At 33.7% G+C, this 18,042-nt stretch overlaps 2 protein-coding genes across 3 annotated transcripts; both read left to right on the top strand.

Moving 5' to 3' along the window:
* The first annotated feature begins 544 nt into the window (after positions 1-544).
* On the top strand, positions 545-3,496 carry LOC144568178 (LEAF RUST 10 DISEASE-RESISTANCE LOCUS RECEPTOR-LIKE PROTEIN KINASE-like 1.3). Of its 2 annotated transcripts, XM_078318432.1 has the most exons (4): positions 545-1,241; positions 1,451-1,489; positions 1,681-1,941; positions 2,358-3,496. In XM_078318432.1, exons 1-4 carry the CDS (start codon positions 575-577, stop codon positions 3,287-3,289), a joined length of 1,899 nt encoding a protein of 632 aa, XP_078174558.1. In that variant the 5' UTR covers positions 545-574; the 3' UTR covers positions 3,290-3,496. The 2 variants fall into 2 exon arrangements, with proteins under 2 accessions (XP_078174558.1, XP_078174559.1); XM_078318433.1 differs by lacking the exon at positions 1,451-1,489 and having other exon boundaries at positions 560-1,241.
* An 8,239-nt stretch (positions 3,497-11,735) lies between these two features.
* Positions 11,736-12,434, top strand: LOC144568346 (16.9 kDa class I heat shock protein 2-like). The gene has a single exon (XM_078318654.1). It carries the CDS (start codon positions 11,811-11,813, stop codon positions 12,264-12,266), a length of 456 nt encoding a protein of 151 aa, XP_078174780.1. The 5' UTR covers positions 11,736-11,810; the 3' UTR covers positions 12,267-12,434.
* Positions 12,435-18,042: the final 5,608 nt, after the last annotated feature.

The raw sequence follows: 18,042 nt of genomic DNA on the forward strand, positions 1-18,042 counted from the left end.
GAAAAATCAATTTGATGATAGTTTCCTGATGTTGATAGGAGAAGACTTTGACCCAGTCAACTATCCTTTATGTTCATGTCTATTATTAAGTACATTATTGCTTTCCTTCTTTTCTACTTCCCTTTAAAGCTGCCGATGTAATTGTGATTTCTGTCGAATAATTTGACACTTTAATGTCTTATTAAATATTGACAATGACTTTGCTTTTTCATTGGTTGAATACCCTTTTAGATAATTAGAAGTCCTAAAGGATCTTTATGACCAGTTGGCCATATATTAGATATTTTCAGAGAAAGATATAGCATATATATACTTGCCTTCCACTTGGCTATAGATCTCTTTGGTTTAGAGGAGCTGCTGAGAGGAAGCTTGCGAGAAACTTCCCCTTTTCTTTGGAAATCACATGTGATAGTAGAGATAGTCTTTGGCTCTTTTACTTTTCCGGGCAAATTTCATTTTTGAAGGTCATGACTCATGAGTTCCAGGAATAGTTTGCTTTAGTATGTTTTATGGCCATTACTTCTTCCTTCGAAAGAACATTTTTTTTCTTTTTTTGTGTGCTTGATTTTTCTTAATGTCTTTCTCATTTATCTGTCTTGCTTCCCTATTCTTCTTTCACCCCTGCTTATCTAGCTCATGCCCGCCACAACCACCACATGAAGTAGTACCATGTAATAAATCCATTGAGATCAAGCCTCCTTTCTTCCTAATGAATAATGTTACAGGCGAATCTTGTGAGAGTGCAATAAATATCAAGTGCGGTCATTTTGATAACAGTCCGCGAGTCTATCTATTTCCCTCATCAAACGTCTGGTTTTCATTGGAAAATATTCACTATAATGACTCCCCAAACAAGTTAATAGTTCGTGATCCATTACTTGAAACATCTTTAAATTCATCCAGCTGCGGAAACCTCCTATTCTCCTTTCTTACACCTTCCCATGATCAATTTGATTACGTCAAGTTTTCATCGCTTAGTACGAACATCCAGTCTTTTTGTGGATCTCAACACCTGTCCTCCAAAATCCCAATCCTCAGTGGAGAGTATATGTTAAACTATTCAGCTACGAATGGAGGAAATCTTCCTAGCAACTGTTATAGGAAAGCTCCAAATGCATCTTTTGAGTGGAAATTTTCATTTGATGATGATGGGAATGTAAGTCTCTTGTCAGCTCAATATTCCTACAACATTCTATCTCAGCCAGGATGCTTCAGTCAAAGCATAGTCGGAGGCAACAAAGGTTAGTGGCACATGGCAAAAAGACCGTATTAAATTGTTCTTTAATTTGTTTCTTTTTTCAAGCTCATAATATGTTTGCAATTCATAATGCTTGCATTTATTTTCTCTTCTGGTTTGTAACACATCTCTGACACTGATGCACTCTGGAATTTTTCATGCCAGTACTAATCACTCTCCACTGACCTCTGTGTTTTATTGTATGTGATACAGGAAAGGCAAGACTAGCAACAAGGGCAAAAATTTTGATAGGTAAGGATAGTTTTTCTTCGTCATGATTGATCTTATTGTGAAAAAATTTGTAATTACTCTGTCCGATTGTAACAATAATTCTTCATTGGGACCTTTCCTCATCCTCTCCTTTTTGTATAAGAAAACTTTTGAGAAAACCTATTATAATTTAAATACATGCTACTTTACACATGCAGTCTGTTGTTTCACAGGTGTAGCTGTGGGAATTGCTGGATTATTTGTTGCGTGTCTTATCTGCCTAATCCTGTACAAGCACAAGAAATTGAAGTTCGTCTCATCTTCCTCAAAACATCTCACAAGAGGAAGCATTTCTGATCAGTACTTTCATGACCTAGAGATGACTGGACCGCCATGCACTCAGATTTTCTCCTATGACGAACTTGAGGAGGCAACTGAAGGATTTAGTGCATCAAAAGAATTAGGTGATGGTGGCTTTGGAACTGTATATAAAGGCAAGTATAATCAATTCTGACATTTCTCATTACAAATAAACATATATGGTCACGTGCTTCAGATATTGAATGTGTGGCAATTTTACCCTAATTATTATTAATTTAAATACATTGCTAATTTTTGCCCTTTTTAAAGTTAGATACCTCTGAATAAAAGAAAAAAACAAACAAAAAGGTATTACTAAATCAGAAAAAAAGAAAAAAGAAATAGGATTCCAGGAAGCCAGAAAACAAGCTTTTGTGAGTGTTTTTACCAGCTTAGAATGGGACAGATGAGGTTTAGTAACCTAATCTACAGTTGAGTGCTGGTACGACTAATCTTACTGAGTTATTGCTAAAGAATTTGCACTGTAAAATTGGCCTAATTACTCGAGTTGTTACAACAAGGAAATAATAACAATGCAAAACATCAATAGGAAATTTAAAGGACGGCCGTGTGGTTGCGGTGAAGCGTCTCTACAAAAATAGCTACAGAAGGATCGAGCAATTTTTGAATGAAGTTGAAATCCTTTCCCATCTCCACCACCCAAACCTCGTCATTCTCTATGGTTGCACAGCCCGCACCAGCGACGAACTACTTCTCGTCTACGAATTCGTCCCCAATGGCACTGTTGCTGACCACCTCCATGGGCCCCGCTCTAGTGAAAACATCCTCACCTGGCCCATCCGCCTGTCAATTGCTATTGAGACAGCTGATGCCTTGGCGTACTTGCATGCAATTGAGCCCCAAATTATTCATAGAGATATCAAAACAAATAATATATTACTAGATGATGGGTTTCATGTCAAAGTTGCTGATTTCGGGTTGTCACGGTCATTCCCCTTGGCTGTAACTCATGTATCAACTGTCCCCCAGGGCACACCCGGGTATGTGGATCCGGTGTATCACCAGTGTTATCAGCTTACTGATAAAAGCGATGTTTACAGTTTCGGAGTTGTCTTGGTGGAGTTGATTTCATCAAAACTGGCTGTGGATATGGCAAGGAGCAATGATGATATTAATCTAGCTAATCTAGCATTGAATAAAATACAGCGGGATGCGCTCGATGAGTTGGCAGACCTGGCTCTTGGGTTCCAGTCCGATCAAGAGGTGAGGCGGATGATTTCTTCCGTCGCAGAACTGGCGTTTCGGTGCTTACAGTCTGATAGAGATATGAGGCCGTCAATGAAGGAGGTTTTAGAGGTCTTGAGAGTGATACGGAATGGTGGTTACGAGAGAGATAAAATAGCAGAGATAAGTCCGAGTAAAGAAGAGGCGCATTTGTTAGAGAGAGGGCCAATGTTTTCTCCAAACACAGTGATGGGTGATTGGATGAGTAAGTCGACAACTCCTAATACCAGTACTTGATTTAATCTACCAGTATGTATTAGATGCATGAGAATTGCTGTTATGGATGACCATGAGCTGTAGATATTGTAGGCAGCTTAATTTTGTATATTAAGACTTTCACAGGAAATATTTTTGTTTATATATACATTTTTCTCAGTTTGTGCAATCAAACAATGATATGGAATATGTTAACTAATAAAATATTAGCTGTTTTTGTCCTTGGTACTGTCCTTGTCAATGAAGGGGACAAATCAGGTAAGGTATATTTATTACAGGGATACTTGCTTTCATGCTTTCATGAATATGAGCATTTTTAGTATATTGTTGTTAATTTTATGAAAAAAATAATAATAATTGTAACTGTCATGTTTTCAAATGTCCCTCAAATCCATGTTTCAACAAATTTTGAATTTTGATTTACAAAATTTTATTTGAAATATAAAACTTTGGAATAAAATATAAAAAATTAATTCTTTTAAAAAAATGTATACGAGGTATATTTATTTGTCATATAAAAATAGTATAACAAAATGATTAATACCATTAAATCAAGTTTTCAGACATCTCACCATTTTCTTTTTGTCAAAATATATTTGACCGGACGGAGTAAAAGAAGAGACGACGTGGCTCAATCTGAGTCGTGCCTTAAATATACCTCCCCAATTGCACAATTTTGCAAAGAAATTTTATGTCTGAAATGTATAAAGAGATATAAATAGAAAATTTATATTAGAGGCTGAAATATCACATATATAACGTGTGGTAATTGAGATTCAAATTTATGAACCCACGGTCATGTTGTTACAAGTTGTGAAAACTGGATACATATAAACATTTATAAAAAATAATAAATAGAAAATGAAATTCTAATTGTTACGGGGTGTGAAAACTGGGGACATGTAAACACTTCGCTCAAATTCGTAACTCGCTCATAACTCGCTCGCTAATTGCTCGCTTTAACTCGTTCACTTATAATTTGAGTCAGTTTCGACTCGAGTTGGCTGACTCGTATAATAAATAAGCTGAGTTTGAGCATATCCCAACTTGCTCATTAACAATTCAAGTTACACAAAATTCGCCACAATAAATTCCATGCCCTTCTAAATGACTCATAGGTTGCTGTTTGGATTGTCTATTTTGTTAGTTGTCTTGTTAATTATGTTTTAATTGTTTGTATTTAGATAAACTTTTACTAAACCATTTGAATTGTTTGTAATTAGATAAACTCTTACTAATATATAACTATAACTAAGGAAATTGATTGGTCAAACGAATTATAAACGAGTTGTGAGCCAACTCGAGTTGGTAATGAGCTGAACTTGAGTTGGCTTTATAGCTCATTATTACCATCTCAACTCGAGTTAATTCGCTCATTAATTAAATAAGCTGAGTATGAGTTGGAGGTAAATCGCTCAAATTCAGTTCATTTACGATCCAAAATAAGACCAACGAAAAAAATAAAATTATAGAGGGTATTTGACCGGTCAAAAACTTTCCCATTTAAAATTTATTTATTTAATAATAATAGTTTAACACTTTTTTTTGTAGGATTAGGTCTTTGCCCCAACTAGCCTGAAATCCGTGTTGTTCAGTAACCCTTCTATAACTGAAAGCAAAAGTCATGAATAGGGGTGTCAATGACACCCGTTTACCCGTTTATCCTATCCGTATCGTATTCGATAAGACCGGTATGGGTAAGTTTTTTTTTTCGTTAGTTTATTGGGTATGGGTATGGGTAAAGATTTTTTTTCGTTAGATAAACGGGTATGGATACGGGTAAAGGTTATTTCGTACCCGTTGGGTAATGGGTAATTATATGAAATATATTATATATAAATATATAAATATATTATATCCAATTTATTTATTTTTCTTTTTTTTATATTGTTTTATGCATGTATCAATACTAGAGACATATATATCAACGAATTTATTTCCTTGTTTTCTTCCTTATTCATCGTTATTGCCTTTTTCTCAATTCTACAAATAGAAATATTCCATGTTTCAAAGAAAATATATCATCACCTTATTTTATGACAATAATGTATTGTTTGGTCCAAATAAGTAATCCATTAATGTCAGCTCAGGTGTTAGCGTCGGAATTTTGCATCACATGTCAGCTTTCTCAAGGTTATACTATGAATATATATATTTAATAATTGAATGAGATGGAATGATGAAATGTTAGAAGAAAGAATGTAACAAGTGACAAAATTGACCCTGTGTTGTCCGAACCATTATATTAGTATTTTCGTTATTCGCCCACTACCGTTTCGTTACCCGTTAATCATAACGGGTATGGGTAGGGTAGGGTAAGACAAATTCTTAACGGGTATGGGTAGGGTATGGGTAAGGTCAATTCTTAGTAGGTATGGGTATGAAAATGGTTCCACCCTCCCCGTATCGTACCCATTGACACCCCTAGTCATGAACATCAGTGTGCATATTGATTTATTGACCAATCTCATTATCTCAATCTGGTGAGAAAAGGAATTTTATTGGGCATTGGATCGAAATGCAGTTGATGTCCAACATCGTTCATTATGTATCGAGATTCATGCAAACAACTTAAATTCACAAAACAGTTAAAATTAGTGCACATTTAAATTCTATCTACAACATAAATAGAACAACTTAGACCGGAAACTGAAAGAATTTTGATTGTTCAAAATTATGGTCTCAATCTATATTCTGTAAGCACCAATTGGCACAATAGTAGGAATCAAATTCGCTGCTATTCTCATTCCGTGAACAGTAACCCTGCTATTTCTGCTTTTCCGAATCCAAACGTTTAATTTTTCGAGAACGAATCTCAAAGCAAAAAAATTTTAGAACTTTTCTGTGCACGCATCTCGAAACAATTCAATGGCTAGATTTGAAAAGACAGGAATAGCAGTAACACTGTTCATGTACAAGAATAACAGCAAATGCGTATCCACAACAGTAACCCCCGCCTGAATTCCCTCCAGAAATGGAAAAGCTTAAAGCAATGCATGGAGATCAAATCACCACATCAAACCAAACCAACACTCAGCAAACACCTAAGCTGCAACATCAATGTACAATCTGCTTGCTTCAGCAAATCCAAAATCGAACTAATTTGAAATGCTATATGAAAGATTGCATGAACAATTCCACATATAATCTACAGACATGGAGCTTTGTTCCGGTTTGTTACTTTTTATTACATACAGGAACCACTTCTGTCGCCGAGCTATGTAGCGTGGGCTTGTAATCACAGAGGAGGTATTGGATAATTTGAACGATTGGTTTGCCTCCGTAGATGAGGTCTCACCCGCTCTCAATTGGGCTTAAGCGAAGGCCTGAGTTGATTGGATCGTAAAGAAGAGGGGAATGCGTGAGACTGGTTTCTCAGAGCAGCGAAAACCTCTAACTCTCGCTCTCAATGGTGGAAGGACCGAAGGATAACGGACCCATGCTGTTGCAATCGGACGGTCATCCTTTTTTGCCTGTCTGCCTTCCTGTTGGATCAAGTAGCTTGGCCTTCGTCTTCGTCGTCCTTTGGCTTGGTTTTAAACTTTAAAATATTCAGTTGTTAATAAAAAAACGTAACCTTTGGTTTACAAATTAATATATTCAGTTTAAAAATAAGAATTACGAGTTATTCGTACAAGAAGAGAAAACTGAAAAAAAAAAATCAACTTAATTTTCTTAAAAAGCATTTATACAAAATAATTCTATAATAAATTTAGTGCGAATGCTCTGAATTTTATAAATATAGATCTGAGTCATTCTTTATACTGATCATTTAAAATTTAGATTTACAATTAGTTAGAATAAGAAAATGGTTATGATGGAATACTAAAGATAAGGAATTCCTCTCTCAATTATAATAACCATGTATGCTAAGAGGTGGAGGGAGTAAGGCCCTATGGGGATCAATTAATCCTTAATTTTTTATTTTTTTCATTTTTTTTATATTTATATGTAATTTTTTATATAATATACAATAAAATATTGTAGATACCGTAAATTGATTTTCATTTACAATATAATTTTTTTATATAATTGATGCTCAATCTCAGCGCAACATACATTAACCATTCATCAGTTCCATCAAAATGTATTTGACCAGACATAATACAAAGAAGAGACGACGTGGCTCAACCTGAGACGTGCTTTTATTATACATTTATACTTGACCAATTCCCCAATTGCACAAATTTCCGGTGATGAAAGCAATCCATACTTATCCACCGATACAAAATCAAGGAGATAATCTCAACAGCTGACTTTATAATAGATGACCCATGTTAAATAAGAACAACAACTTGCCATCACGAATTTACGATAATGGTTGCTGTAAAGTAATTGATTTGAATTTAGAAATAATTGCATAGAATACAAAAACGTGCTCATTATTTAATTAATTTAGATAAGATTAATTATGAACTAATTGTACATTAAGACCAACAACAAAAATATATATATTTTTTAAAAGAGGCAAAAGTTTGTTCCATTGAAAATTAAACCATTAATTACAAGAACCAGTTCAACTAAAGTGGACTACTTCGACATTGCAACACCTATACGTACTGGAGCTCAAAATATTCAAAACAATATAGTAAATATAGTAACCAAGCAATGTGTCAATTAAGTTTGAGAGATAACTCAAGTTCCAAAAGTATGATAATGTTGCAATAACCAGGGGCGGACCCACGTTGTTCCAGGGGGCAGCTGCCCTTCCCTGAATTTTGAAATTTAATAGAAAAAACAGATATGAATTCATCTTGTCCCTCCCTGAAAATGAGTTTGCCCTCTCTGAAACTATTGCAGTGGAGTGAAGATGAATTGGAGAGACGAAGAAGAAAGGAAAAAAGTAATTTTTTCTGTTTTCTTATAATTTATGAGCTTACCCCTCTTTCTCTCTCAAACCATTGTTGAGGAGTGAAGAAGAAACGGGGAGACGAAGAGAAATGGATAAAAAAAAAAACTTTCTTGTTTAACTTATGGACTGCTGGGCTTTAAAGGCCTCTTAGAGCCATAAAGGAATCTCGGAGGTGATGTTTTAAATGAGAAAAGGGATGTCAGAAGGAAGGAGGATAACTTACAAGCATGTCCTCATCTTATTCTTATTTAGAAAAAAAAAGAAAAATAGTGGTATTTTACCACCGATTTCATTGAAATCAAGAACCCTAGCATATTTGATCTAGTATCTAAAATTGATACCAAATCAAATACGACAAGTCTGTACATCTGTTCAAAACATAAGCAAGAATAATAGAAAACAAAAATCAAAACAAAATTCCATGTCCACAACACAAGAAGGCAACAATAATATACATAAAACTAATTACTACAGATCTAATAAGTCTTCATCCTCTTCGTCACCATACATTGGAGATGGGGGGTTGCCATCCCCAGAACCCTGCACCAGAAGGTCCAAAGCTTGGGTCGGTTCTGGACTTCTGTCCACTTCCAACAGAAGGAGATCTGGAAGATCCTTAACATCAAAAGGCATTATAAGATTTAATTTTAGGAAATAATCATCACCTCTAGATTTACACCAAAATTGAGTTAAAGAAATAATCTTATACCTATAACCTTAATAGAACAAGGGGTATTATCATTAAAACATAATATATTTCGTTCTCACCAAATTATCCATAGGACAGCCCCTCTTAATAATTCAACTAATAATCTATCCTTAAAAGGAATAGAAACATCTATCAACCATAAATCTTCTAAAGTATAACAATTATAACTAAAGTTATTATGCTCGGCTATCCAGTTCCATATTAAGCTAATGTAAGAACATTGAACAAAAAAATGTTCTGTACTCTCTATTTGATTACAGAAGACACATTTTGTATCACCTTGCCAACCTTTATTTACTAAGTTAGTCTTAGTCAAAATCTTGTCTTTTCGAATAAGTCATAAAAATATTTAAGCTACCAGAAATTAAAGAGGGTGGGGAGCGGAGTTAATGTAGGATTTATTTCAATAGTTTTTTCTTTCAATATCTTGTAGTTTAGGTTTTATTTCAGTAGACTTAATTTTATCTGGAACAATGTAATTTTGGTAAATTATCTTCAATATATGCATACACCTACGAATTCAAATAAAAAAAAAGTAGATTCTTTAAATTTTTTTTCACTTTTTACATATTTATAGTAGCTAAATTATTATGTTGATTATTTTATATATAGTACCCGATTAGTTATTGGATATGAATCCGATAAACTATTTGAATCCGATTTTTGTTCTTTCATGATAAAAATTTTGCGTCCCCACTTGACAATGACTAAACCACACAATATGGAACTAAAATACTTTATAAATCTTCACCACCACATCCATATAAACATGTACTGGTCCTCAATTATTGACATCCAGTATTCAACTTCAAGTTGAACTCCCTCCTTGATATTATCTGCCCAATAACAATAAAAATAAATTAAAAAGGGCATTTGACTGGTCAAAATGTTTGCTAACTTACAATATTATTTATTTAGTAAAATAATATAACACAATTGTTCGTACTACGTAGGATTAGGTCTTTGCGCTTGCTAGCCTGAAATCCTGTGTTGTTTAGTACCCCTTCTCGTGTAATTGGAAACAATTGTCATGACCATCATCACTGGAATTCATATCATGTAGGGTAACTCATCGTTTGTGTTTAAATCCAATCCGTTCATGATATATCAGCACGAATCTTGAAAAAACTATGTAGATTACAGATTTGATTGATTCAGATTAAAACTCAAATGTTTAAGGTGTCGCAGAGGATCCCAACTCATCATCAGTGCATATTGACTAATCTCAATACACATCCTATAACCACTAATTGGCACAACAGTAACCACGCCTGAATTCCCTCCAGAAAAGGAAATTAGGCACTAAAAACCAAACCGAAAGCAACCTAAGTAACACTCATAATTAGGCACCCTGGTCCCACTCAAAAGAAGAGATCAATATAATAGTGATGTCTACTCATTTGACTCCGTTTGCAATCAAAAATTAAGAAAAATCCGTATTCATGTGACAACAAAACGATGAAGGTTGTTCAAAAGAATTACAAGCTACCAGCAATATTGAGTTGCTTTTTAGCAACAAACCCCAGCACAGATAAATCCATCACAACCCACAAAGTGCACCAGAAGCTGCATTTTTCTTTACCAGTATGCAAGCTTTTATGTTTATGTTTCAGAGACTGGTCTATAGAGGCCACTGCAATGGAGAGGAAGGAGCTCCTTAGGTGCTCTCGATCACTCCAAGACCTATTTGTCTCGTCTCCACCACAATCTCTTCACTGCAGCAGTATAGAAGCATCGGGTTCAGAAATCGGGACATATCGAAGGATGGGGACCACTGATAGCAGTGCCTCTGGGCTACATCATCGGTTTCAGTTTGGTAATCTCAGGCGCCGTTTGCTGAGGAGGCCTTGGCGGCCAGCGCTAGGTGCCATTCCTGAGTAATCTAATTTACAGTGTTTTTGAAAGCAGCTTTTTTTTGTTAGATTTTTAAAAATTTGTTTGTGATGGCTAGATGGTTAAAAGTATCTTCATTATTGTGAATCCCAATTTTCAGAACTGTAATCTTTAATAAACATGCGTTCAAGTACTAATTAATTTGGCTTCAGCATCTGAACGACAAAGGGAAATTGGAAAGTCAAGTTTTACCAGTTTAGCAGGAAATTGAGAAACTAAAACTAATCAAGATCTCCGAATTATACTTCATCTATGCAACAATTGTGGTTCTGGTGTCCGGCCTAGACTTAAATAAGAATCCTGGGTTTAGCAAAATATCATTTAAGGCCCAGTTCTGTCCAGCTACAGTATTGAGGCCCCAATAGAGCTACCCTTTTTTATTGAATTAGAGGGCCTATTGGGCTCATATTAAACCATGTAGTCTTCACATCGCTTAAAATATGGGTGCGAACGGATCAGATACAGATACGGATCGGATAGGATAGTGGGAAAGCTATATCTGTATCCGCTTTATTTTTCAGATTTATGGATATAAATCAGATATTAGATATCTATTTTTTATAATAATTAATAATATAAATTAAAATATATAATATATATCTACTATTCGGATACGGATAATTAAAATTTTAAATCATATCCGGATCCGTATTCGTACGATTATTCAGATATCAGAAATTCGTATCTAGTTCTTAAATACGAATTTGGATACGATTGCATAATATCCGATCCGTTTGCACCCCTACTGCTTAAAATCAATCAACATATTCCAACTTTGAAAATTCAGAAAGGAGGTATAACAAAATTAAATAAAATGAAATAGAAAAAAAAGGAGAGGCCTTTGGAGCAGCTTCCAGAGGAATAATTAGTTAGGGAACAGCGCCTAGAGTTCTCTAGCAATTCCCATATTATTCTATAATAATAATTTCTTTTCTGGAGCATTTCCAATCTATCCTTCTCCTATAAATAAGCACCAAATCAAAGAGCAACACCATCTGTTCATAACAAAACAAAGCAAACAAATCGAAGCAACAACAAAACCTCCAATCCAAATCCAAGCCTACTTGAGACTCTTCTTATAATAAAAAATGTCGATCATCAGGAGCAACATTTTCGATCCTTTCTCTCTCGACGTTTGGGACCCATTCCAGGGCTTCCCTTTCAACAACAACCGCTCTCTCGCCACTTTCGACAACGAAACCTCTGCGTTCGCCAATGCTCGCATTGACTGGAAGGAGACACCAGAAGCGCATATTATCAAGGCCGACATTCCAGGGGTCAAGAAAGAGGAGGTGAAGGTGGAAGTGGAGGAAGGTAACGTGCTCAAAATTAGCGGAGAGCGTAACAAGGAGAAAGAAGAGAAGAATGACAAGTGGCACCATGTGGAACGCAGCAGCGGTAAGTTCATGAGGAGGTTCAGGTTGCCGGAGAATGCAAAGGTTGACCAGGTTAAGGCGGCCATGGAAAACGGTGTGCTCACTGTGACTGTGCCGAAGGAGGAGGTGAAGAAGCCTGAGGCGAAAGCAATTGAAATCTCTGGTTAATTTGCGAGATAGATCAATGATATGAGATGTGATCGATCTGTGGTTCATCCGGTTGCTTTACTTGGCGAATTTGTTTGGTTTCGAGATTCGTGAAGTTTGATGTTCACTTGTTGGGTGTACTTTGATTATGAATGCTATGTGATCTTATGTTAGACAAGTAATTAAAAACTTTGTTTTTCTCTAAAATTTTCTGAATATTATTTTCAGATATTCCTAAAAAAAACAAAAACAAATAAGTAAATGGAACATGGCATAAGTTCGTAGGTTTAAGTTAAAAATTAAATTCTAAGATCCAAGTTGTGCCTTAAATGTCAAAGATTTTTCTATTAAATATTTTTCAGATATGCATTTAATGAGATTAAATTTAAGGAGCAGATCTCATTTTTTGTTGTTAACAGACCAAAATGTTCTTAATTACATACCAGAGAAATTTGGTCCAAACATGAACAAAATTCGAAATTTGATGCTTGCCAAAATCAAAGGGATACGACCTTGTAGGCTTGTAGCAATCCTGTTACCAACTGACATTCAGCTAAAGTATTTAAATTATTTAATAGAATCATCAGCCGTCAGAGAAACGTATATACAATCGATTTTCCCTTTTTTAGCATACGGATCAATGGCTCATCCTGATTATAACTGTGGATCATCTGTTCGATCGTGTTGTGGATAATTGGCTCGGTTTTATTTATTTGAAAAATAATCGTTCTTCCATTAATTTTAGTTTAAAATTTTCAAATCATGCAGATTTCTGTTCTCACTATTAAAATATCACAGCGATTTTTTTAACAATTTGGATGATTTAACATTATCAAATCACTATCACCGAAAATTAAGTTTTCTTCTTTATTTTTTTGACATAATATTATTTTTCGCTCTTCTTTAATGCTTTTTCTTCGTTATTTTTTTGACATAATATCATTTTTCGCTCTTCTTTAATGCTTTGAATTTATGTACCAAAACCAATTCTGGAGAAGAAGTGAAGAGGTATGACATATTTTATAGGATGAAGTGGAAGTCATTTGAATCTCAGAAACGTGATAAACTTTATGCAACAATATTCATATGCTCCATATGTAACTACATTTTTTTTTTTTTAGAAAGTGGGTGAATCCCACCGATTTCATTAAGAAACCAATATTTTTTGTTCAAATACTGAGAGACTCCAATTAGCTAGAGCTTTACAGCATGTTTTACAAAAAAGACTGGAAAACTCCAGATCATACAAAACAGAAGTAATAAAAGTAGAAGAGCATGCCCTTAACAAAATGAGGCAGCTTTGAAAACAACAACTATATATCAACAAAACATAGCAAGACTAACTGAGAACCAACATAACCAAGTATTAAGCTATATATCCTAGGCTGAACTAAGCATAAGGATTATAGCGTCTTGTTCCATAGGGGTGGTTGCCCCTGTTTCCTCTTGGCCCCCTCCCTCTTCCTTTGTTATAGTTTCCTCTCCCTCTGAAGGTAAAAGAATCAATTCCTGGGTATGCAAGTCATTAGTGTCTAGAGATAAAATTAGTGATAAATGAAGTAAAGAGCCAGAAAGTAAAGTCTTACACCAAAATTTGACAAGAGAGATGATCTTAGTGCCTACAGATGTCAAGGATGGAACACAAGTGTTTTGAAAACAAAGTTTATTGCGTTCTAGCCAGACACACCATAGAACATATGTAACTACATTTGACTGATATATTGTGGAACGAGAACAAAAGACAAACTATGTTTGTAGATACTTAGAAATTTTCACTTAATTTATTCAATCATCTGACATTGTGACTATGTTAATTTTGAAAAGTAAATGGACACAAAGAAGCAATAATATTGCTACATATTTTGTTTCAATTCAAGATTTTTTTTGCAGTACAATTTTAATCAAGATTCTAAATAGCGATTATAGCGGCATAGCGGAGAGAAAAAAAAAAGCTATTGCGAATAGCATAGCTATAGCAGAAGCTATCATACATTTTTTTTTATATTCTATATTTCTGCTAATTATCAACATAATCAATATTAGAGAATTGAGGTAACAACTAAATGACAACTAATCTATATCTATACTTTTTTACCAATTACACAATAAGAAGGAAAAAAAATGATCTAAAAAGTAACATAATTTAATAGTTCATACTTCATAGTATTACATATTAAAATAAACGAAGAGTAATTAATTTTATAAGGTAAATGAAGTCAGTATACATATTTAAATATTTTATATATTATAATAATAATAATAATCAAAATCAGCTTTCAATCGAAACGAACAATAATAATTTTACAATGAATACTATACAAAGGGCAATCAAAGGGAAGAATTAATATTTGAATATTTCTCGATATAGAATGAGAGAATAAATCACAAATAAAAACAGAAGCACATAGTTTGGTTTAGCATACTTATCGTAGAAGACCATGTAGCATTACAAATAGAAATAGAAGTACAGAAGCTCATATAAATTGCAAAAAAAAACCCATGTAACATAGCGGTAGCAATAGTGCGTCGCACATAGCGGTAATAGCGGTCGTAGCTGAGTTAGCGCACTTTTATCTCATAGCTTAGCGTTTATGGTCTGAAAAAAACTATAGCGCCGTTATAGCTAGCTATTTAGAACACTGATTTTAATCAATTACATGATGACAAATGCTGAAATTTTTTAGTAGGAATAAGAAGACTAAACTAAATATTTTGATATTAATCAATTACATGTTGACAAATGCTTAAATTTTAGGATAAAGATTTATTTCCCCCATCTCCCATCCCCCAATTATCCCCCACAGTTATATCTGAAACAAATCAGGTAAGTACAATCCACTAGAATTACGTGGATAAGTGAAATTAAATAATCACGTGGGTTCTTTGAAATCCAATCCGGTTAACCGGTTTCTTTGTCAAAATAGAATTTCTTCATTACCGGTTATATCCGGTTTCTTTCTCAAAACATATTTCTTTCATTACTGATTATATCCGGTGATTTCATTTATGCCACGTGGATAAGCGAATGAAGTTACTGATTATATCCGGTGATTTCCTTTTGTCCCAACTCTATGCCATGTGTTCGGATTTTATTCGACAAACTTTTTGATGAATTTTGTAGCTTGATAATTGACGAGCTTGTATTAACAAAGAAAAAAACACTGAATTGATTGAAACTTTAAATCAGTAAGGCATTATTCATTTAACTTTATATTTTTAAAAAAATATTAATTAATATTTATATTTTACAAATAAATAGGACTCAATTATTTGATGATTATTCATTTCGTATATGTATTCGAATCAATAATAGGTACAAATACATGACATATGAACTATTTACACATACATGACGAGATATTTTTCAATAATAGATACCAAATAGAGTAATTTGTAAAAAAAATATTAAATTAAGATACTTTTAAACGTTACAATTCATACTTCAGTTATAAGTATAAATACTTACAATACTTAATATTAATACTTTCAAACGTCATCTAGTGCCACAAGTAAAAAAAATAGAGGATATATTAAATACAAACACTTGATACGTGAACTATTCACACTTGCATGACAATGTGTGAATACTTGCAATACTTTATATTAATATACTTTCATATATCATCCAGTGTCATGTGAAAAAATGGATAGAATTTGTTAGATACAAACACTTGATACATGAACTATTCGCACTTGCATGACGATGTATGAATACTTGCAATACTTTATATTAATACTTTCATATATCATCCAGTGTCATATGAAAAAAAATATATAATTTGTTAGATACATATACTTGATACATGAACTATTTACACTTGCATGAGGAGGTATGAATACTTGCATACTTTATATTAGTACTTTCAAACGTCATCTGATGCCAAAAGAAAAAATATGTTGATAAAATATTTTAGATAAAACGCTTGATACATAAACTATTAACATTTGCATGACAATGTATGAATACTTGCATGATGATGTATAAATACTTGCACTACTTAATATTAATATTTTTCAGACGTCATCTTGTATCATATGAAATTTTTTTTGATAAAATATGTTAGATACAAACACTTCAGACATGAATTATATACACATGCATTACGAGATGTGACAACGAGGTATGAATACTTGCTCGACAAGATATGAATACTTACACGACAAGCTATTCACGACAATGTGAATACTTACATGACGAGATATGAATATTTGCATGACGAACAACCCGAAAGTACGTCATCATGGATTTAATTTGAAATAAAAAAATTACGTAGAAGACGTCCATGATTTTAGATTTGCAAATTTCCTCATAGATCGTCAGAAATATTTAAGAGATTGAATGGAGAAAAAAAAATCCAAGTCTAAAAACATGTAAAAGATGTGTGTGTGATGTGTCCATTTTTTTTTTTTTGAATACTTGATATCTTAGATATGAATACTTGATATATTATATATTAACATTTGCACGCATAGGTATCCTGATTTGCACGCGTCAGTTATAAAATCTATCAAATATTAGGTGGTCCCCCAAGTAATTAATGAAGTTCAGTTAGTTAACGGTTCCCACAAGTAGTTATTGACTGGAGATGGATGAGGAAAATTGACTGGGGGATAGTTAGTCGATCCCTAAATTTTATAGCTGGAATAAGACTAAACTAAATATTTTGGCAATGCATAAACATGCTAGATTAGATTACTTTGATTTATTTATTTTTCTTTCTACAGTTGTACTTTAAATGATAAATGTTCAAATTCATAGCATAAATTAGATTAAGTACTTCTATTTTATATAATATCGATTGACATATTGAAGTTTTAATTTCCAAATACAAATATTTTTATGGATGTCTTCACCTGATTTGATTCAATTTGCAATGAAATCAAGGGTAAGAGATATTGCTTGGGTGCCCGTTCTAAGACCTATATTCTTGTTTTACCCGATAACCACTTCAAATCACTTCACTGTGGCAGCAAAGCAGAGACCGAATTATTTTTATTAATCATTAAAAAAATAAACTAATTAATTCCATATTTACCTGGATTGTAGTTTGAAACTTGTACCACCCTGCTGGTACCGTAGTTTCAAACTGCAGTATCAATATTAATGCACTGTATATATGGAATTTTTTGGGAAAAAAATGATTAATTGTTTTTTTAAGATGGTAATAGAAAAAATTCGGAAGCAAATAAGCATTGTGTTCACAAATAGGAACATCTCGAAGGATGGAGAGCGCTGATCAAATCGGTGGCTCGGGACTGCTTCATCGGTTTGCAATTCTCAGGAGTTGTTGCTGAGAAGGGCTTGGCAGCCAGCACTTGATAGGGGAGGAATCATACATTGTGATTAAAGGGACTTAATAATACAATATACTATTAATTTTTTTATAAATATAGCTGAAAAATATTGATGCACTTTAAATATTATGAAGTTAAAAAATTAAATTATAAATTTTTAATTTATGAAGTTCCTGTTTTTCCTCACTCCAAATCTGCTACTATTCTTCATGGAGTAGCAAGATTCTGCTTGTCTCATTTTCTTTCTTTTCTCTCTCTCTAAAAGAAGTCGTGTTGTTCTTTTAGAAGACCATCAGATTTGAATCCGACACTCGGTGCCATTTCTAAATTATCTACACTCGGTGCAATTCGGTCTGGAGAAAAATAGATGGCTGCACAGAGGTTGCACGGGCTGTGTGTGAAAAAGTGAAAATATGGAGGAGACCGAATGGCCATTTGGGTCTGAAAAAAAGCTCAATTTCAAGACTGAATTGTCAATTTGGTCTTTGTGATTTTTGTAAAT

The sequence above is a fragment of the Carex rostrata genome, chromosome 17, assembly GCF_964058835.1.
Source record: "Carex rostrata chromosome 17, lpCarRost1.2, whole genome shotgun sequence".
In the NCBI taxonomy this organism is placed as follows: Eukaryota; Viridiplantae; Streptophyta; class Magnoliopsida; order Poales; family Cyperaceae; genus Carex; species Carex rostrata.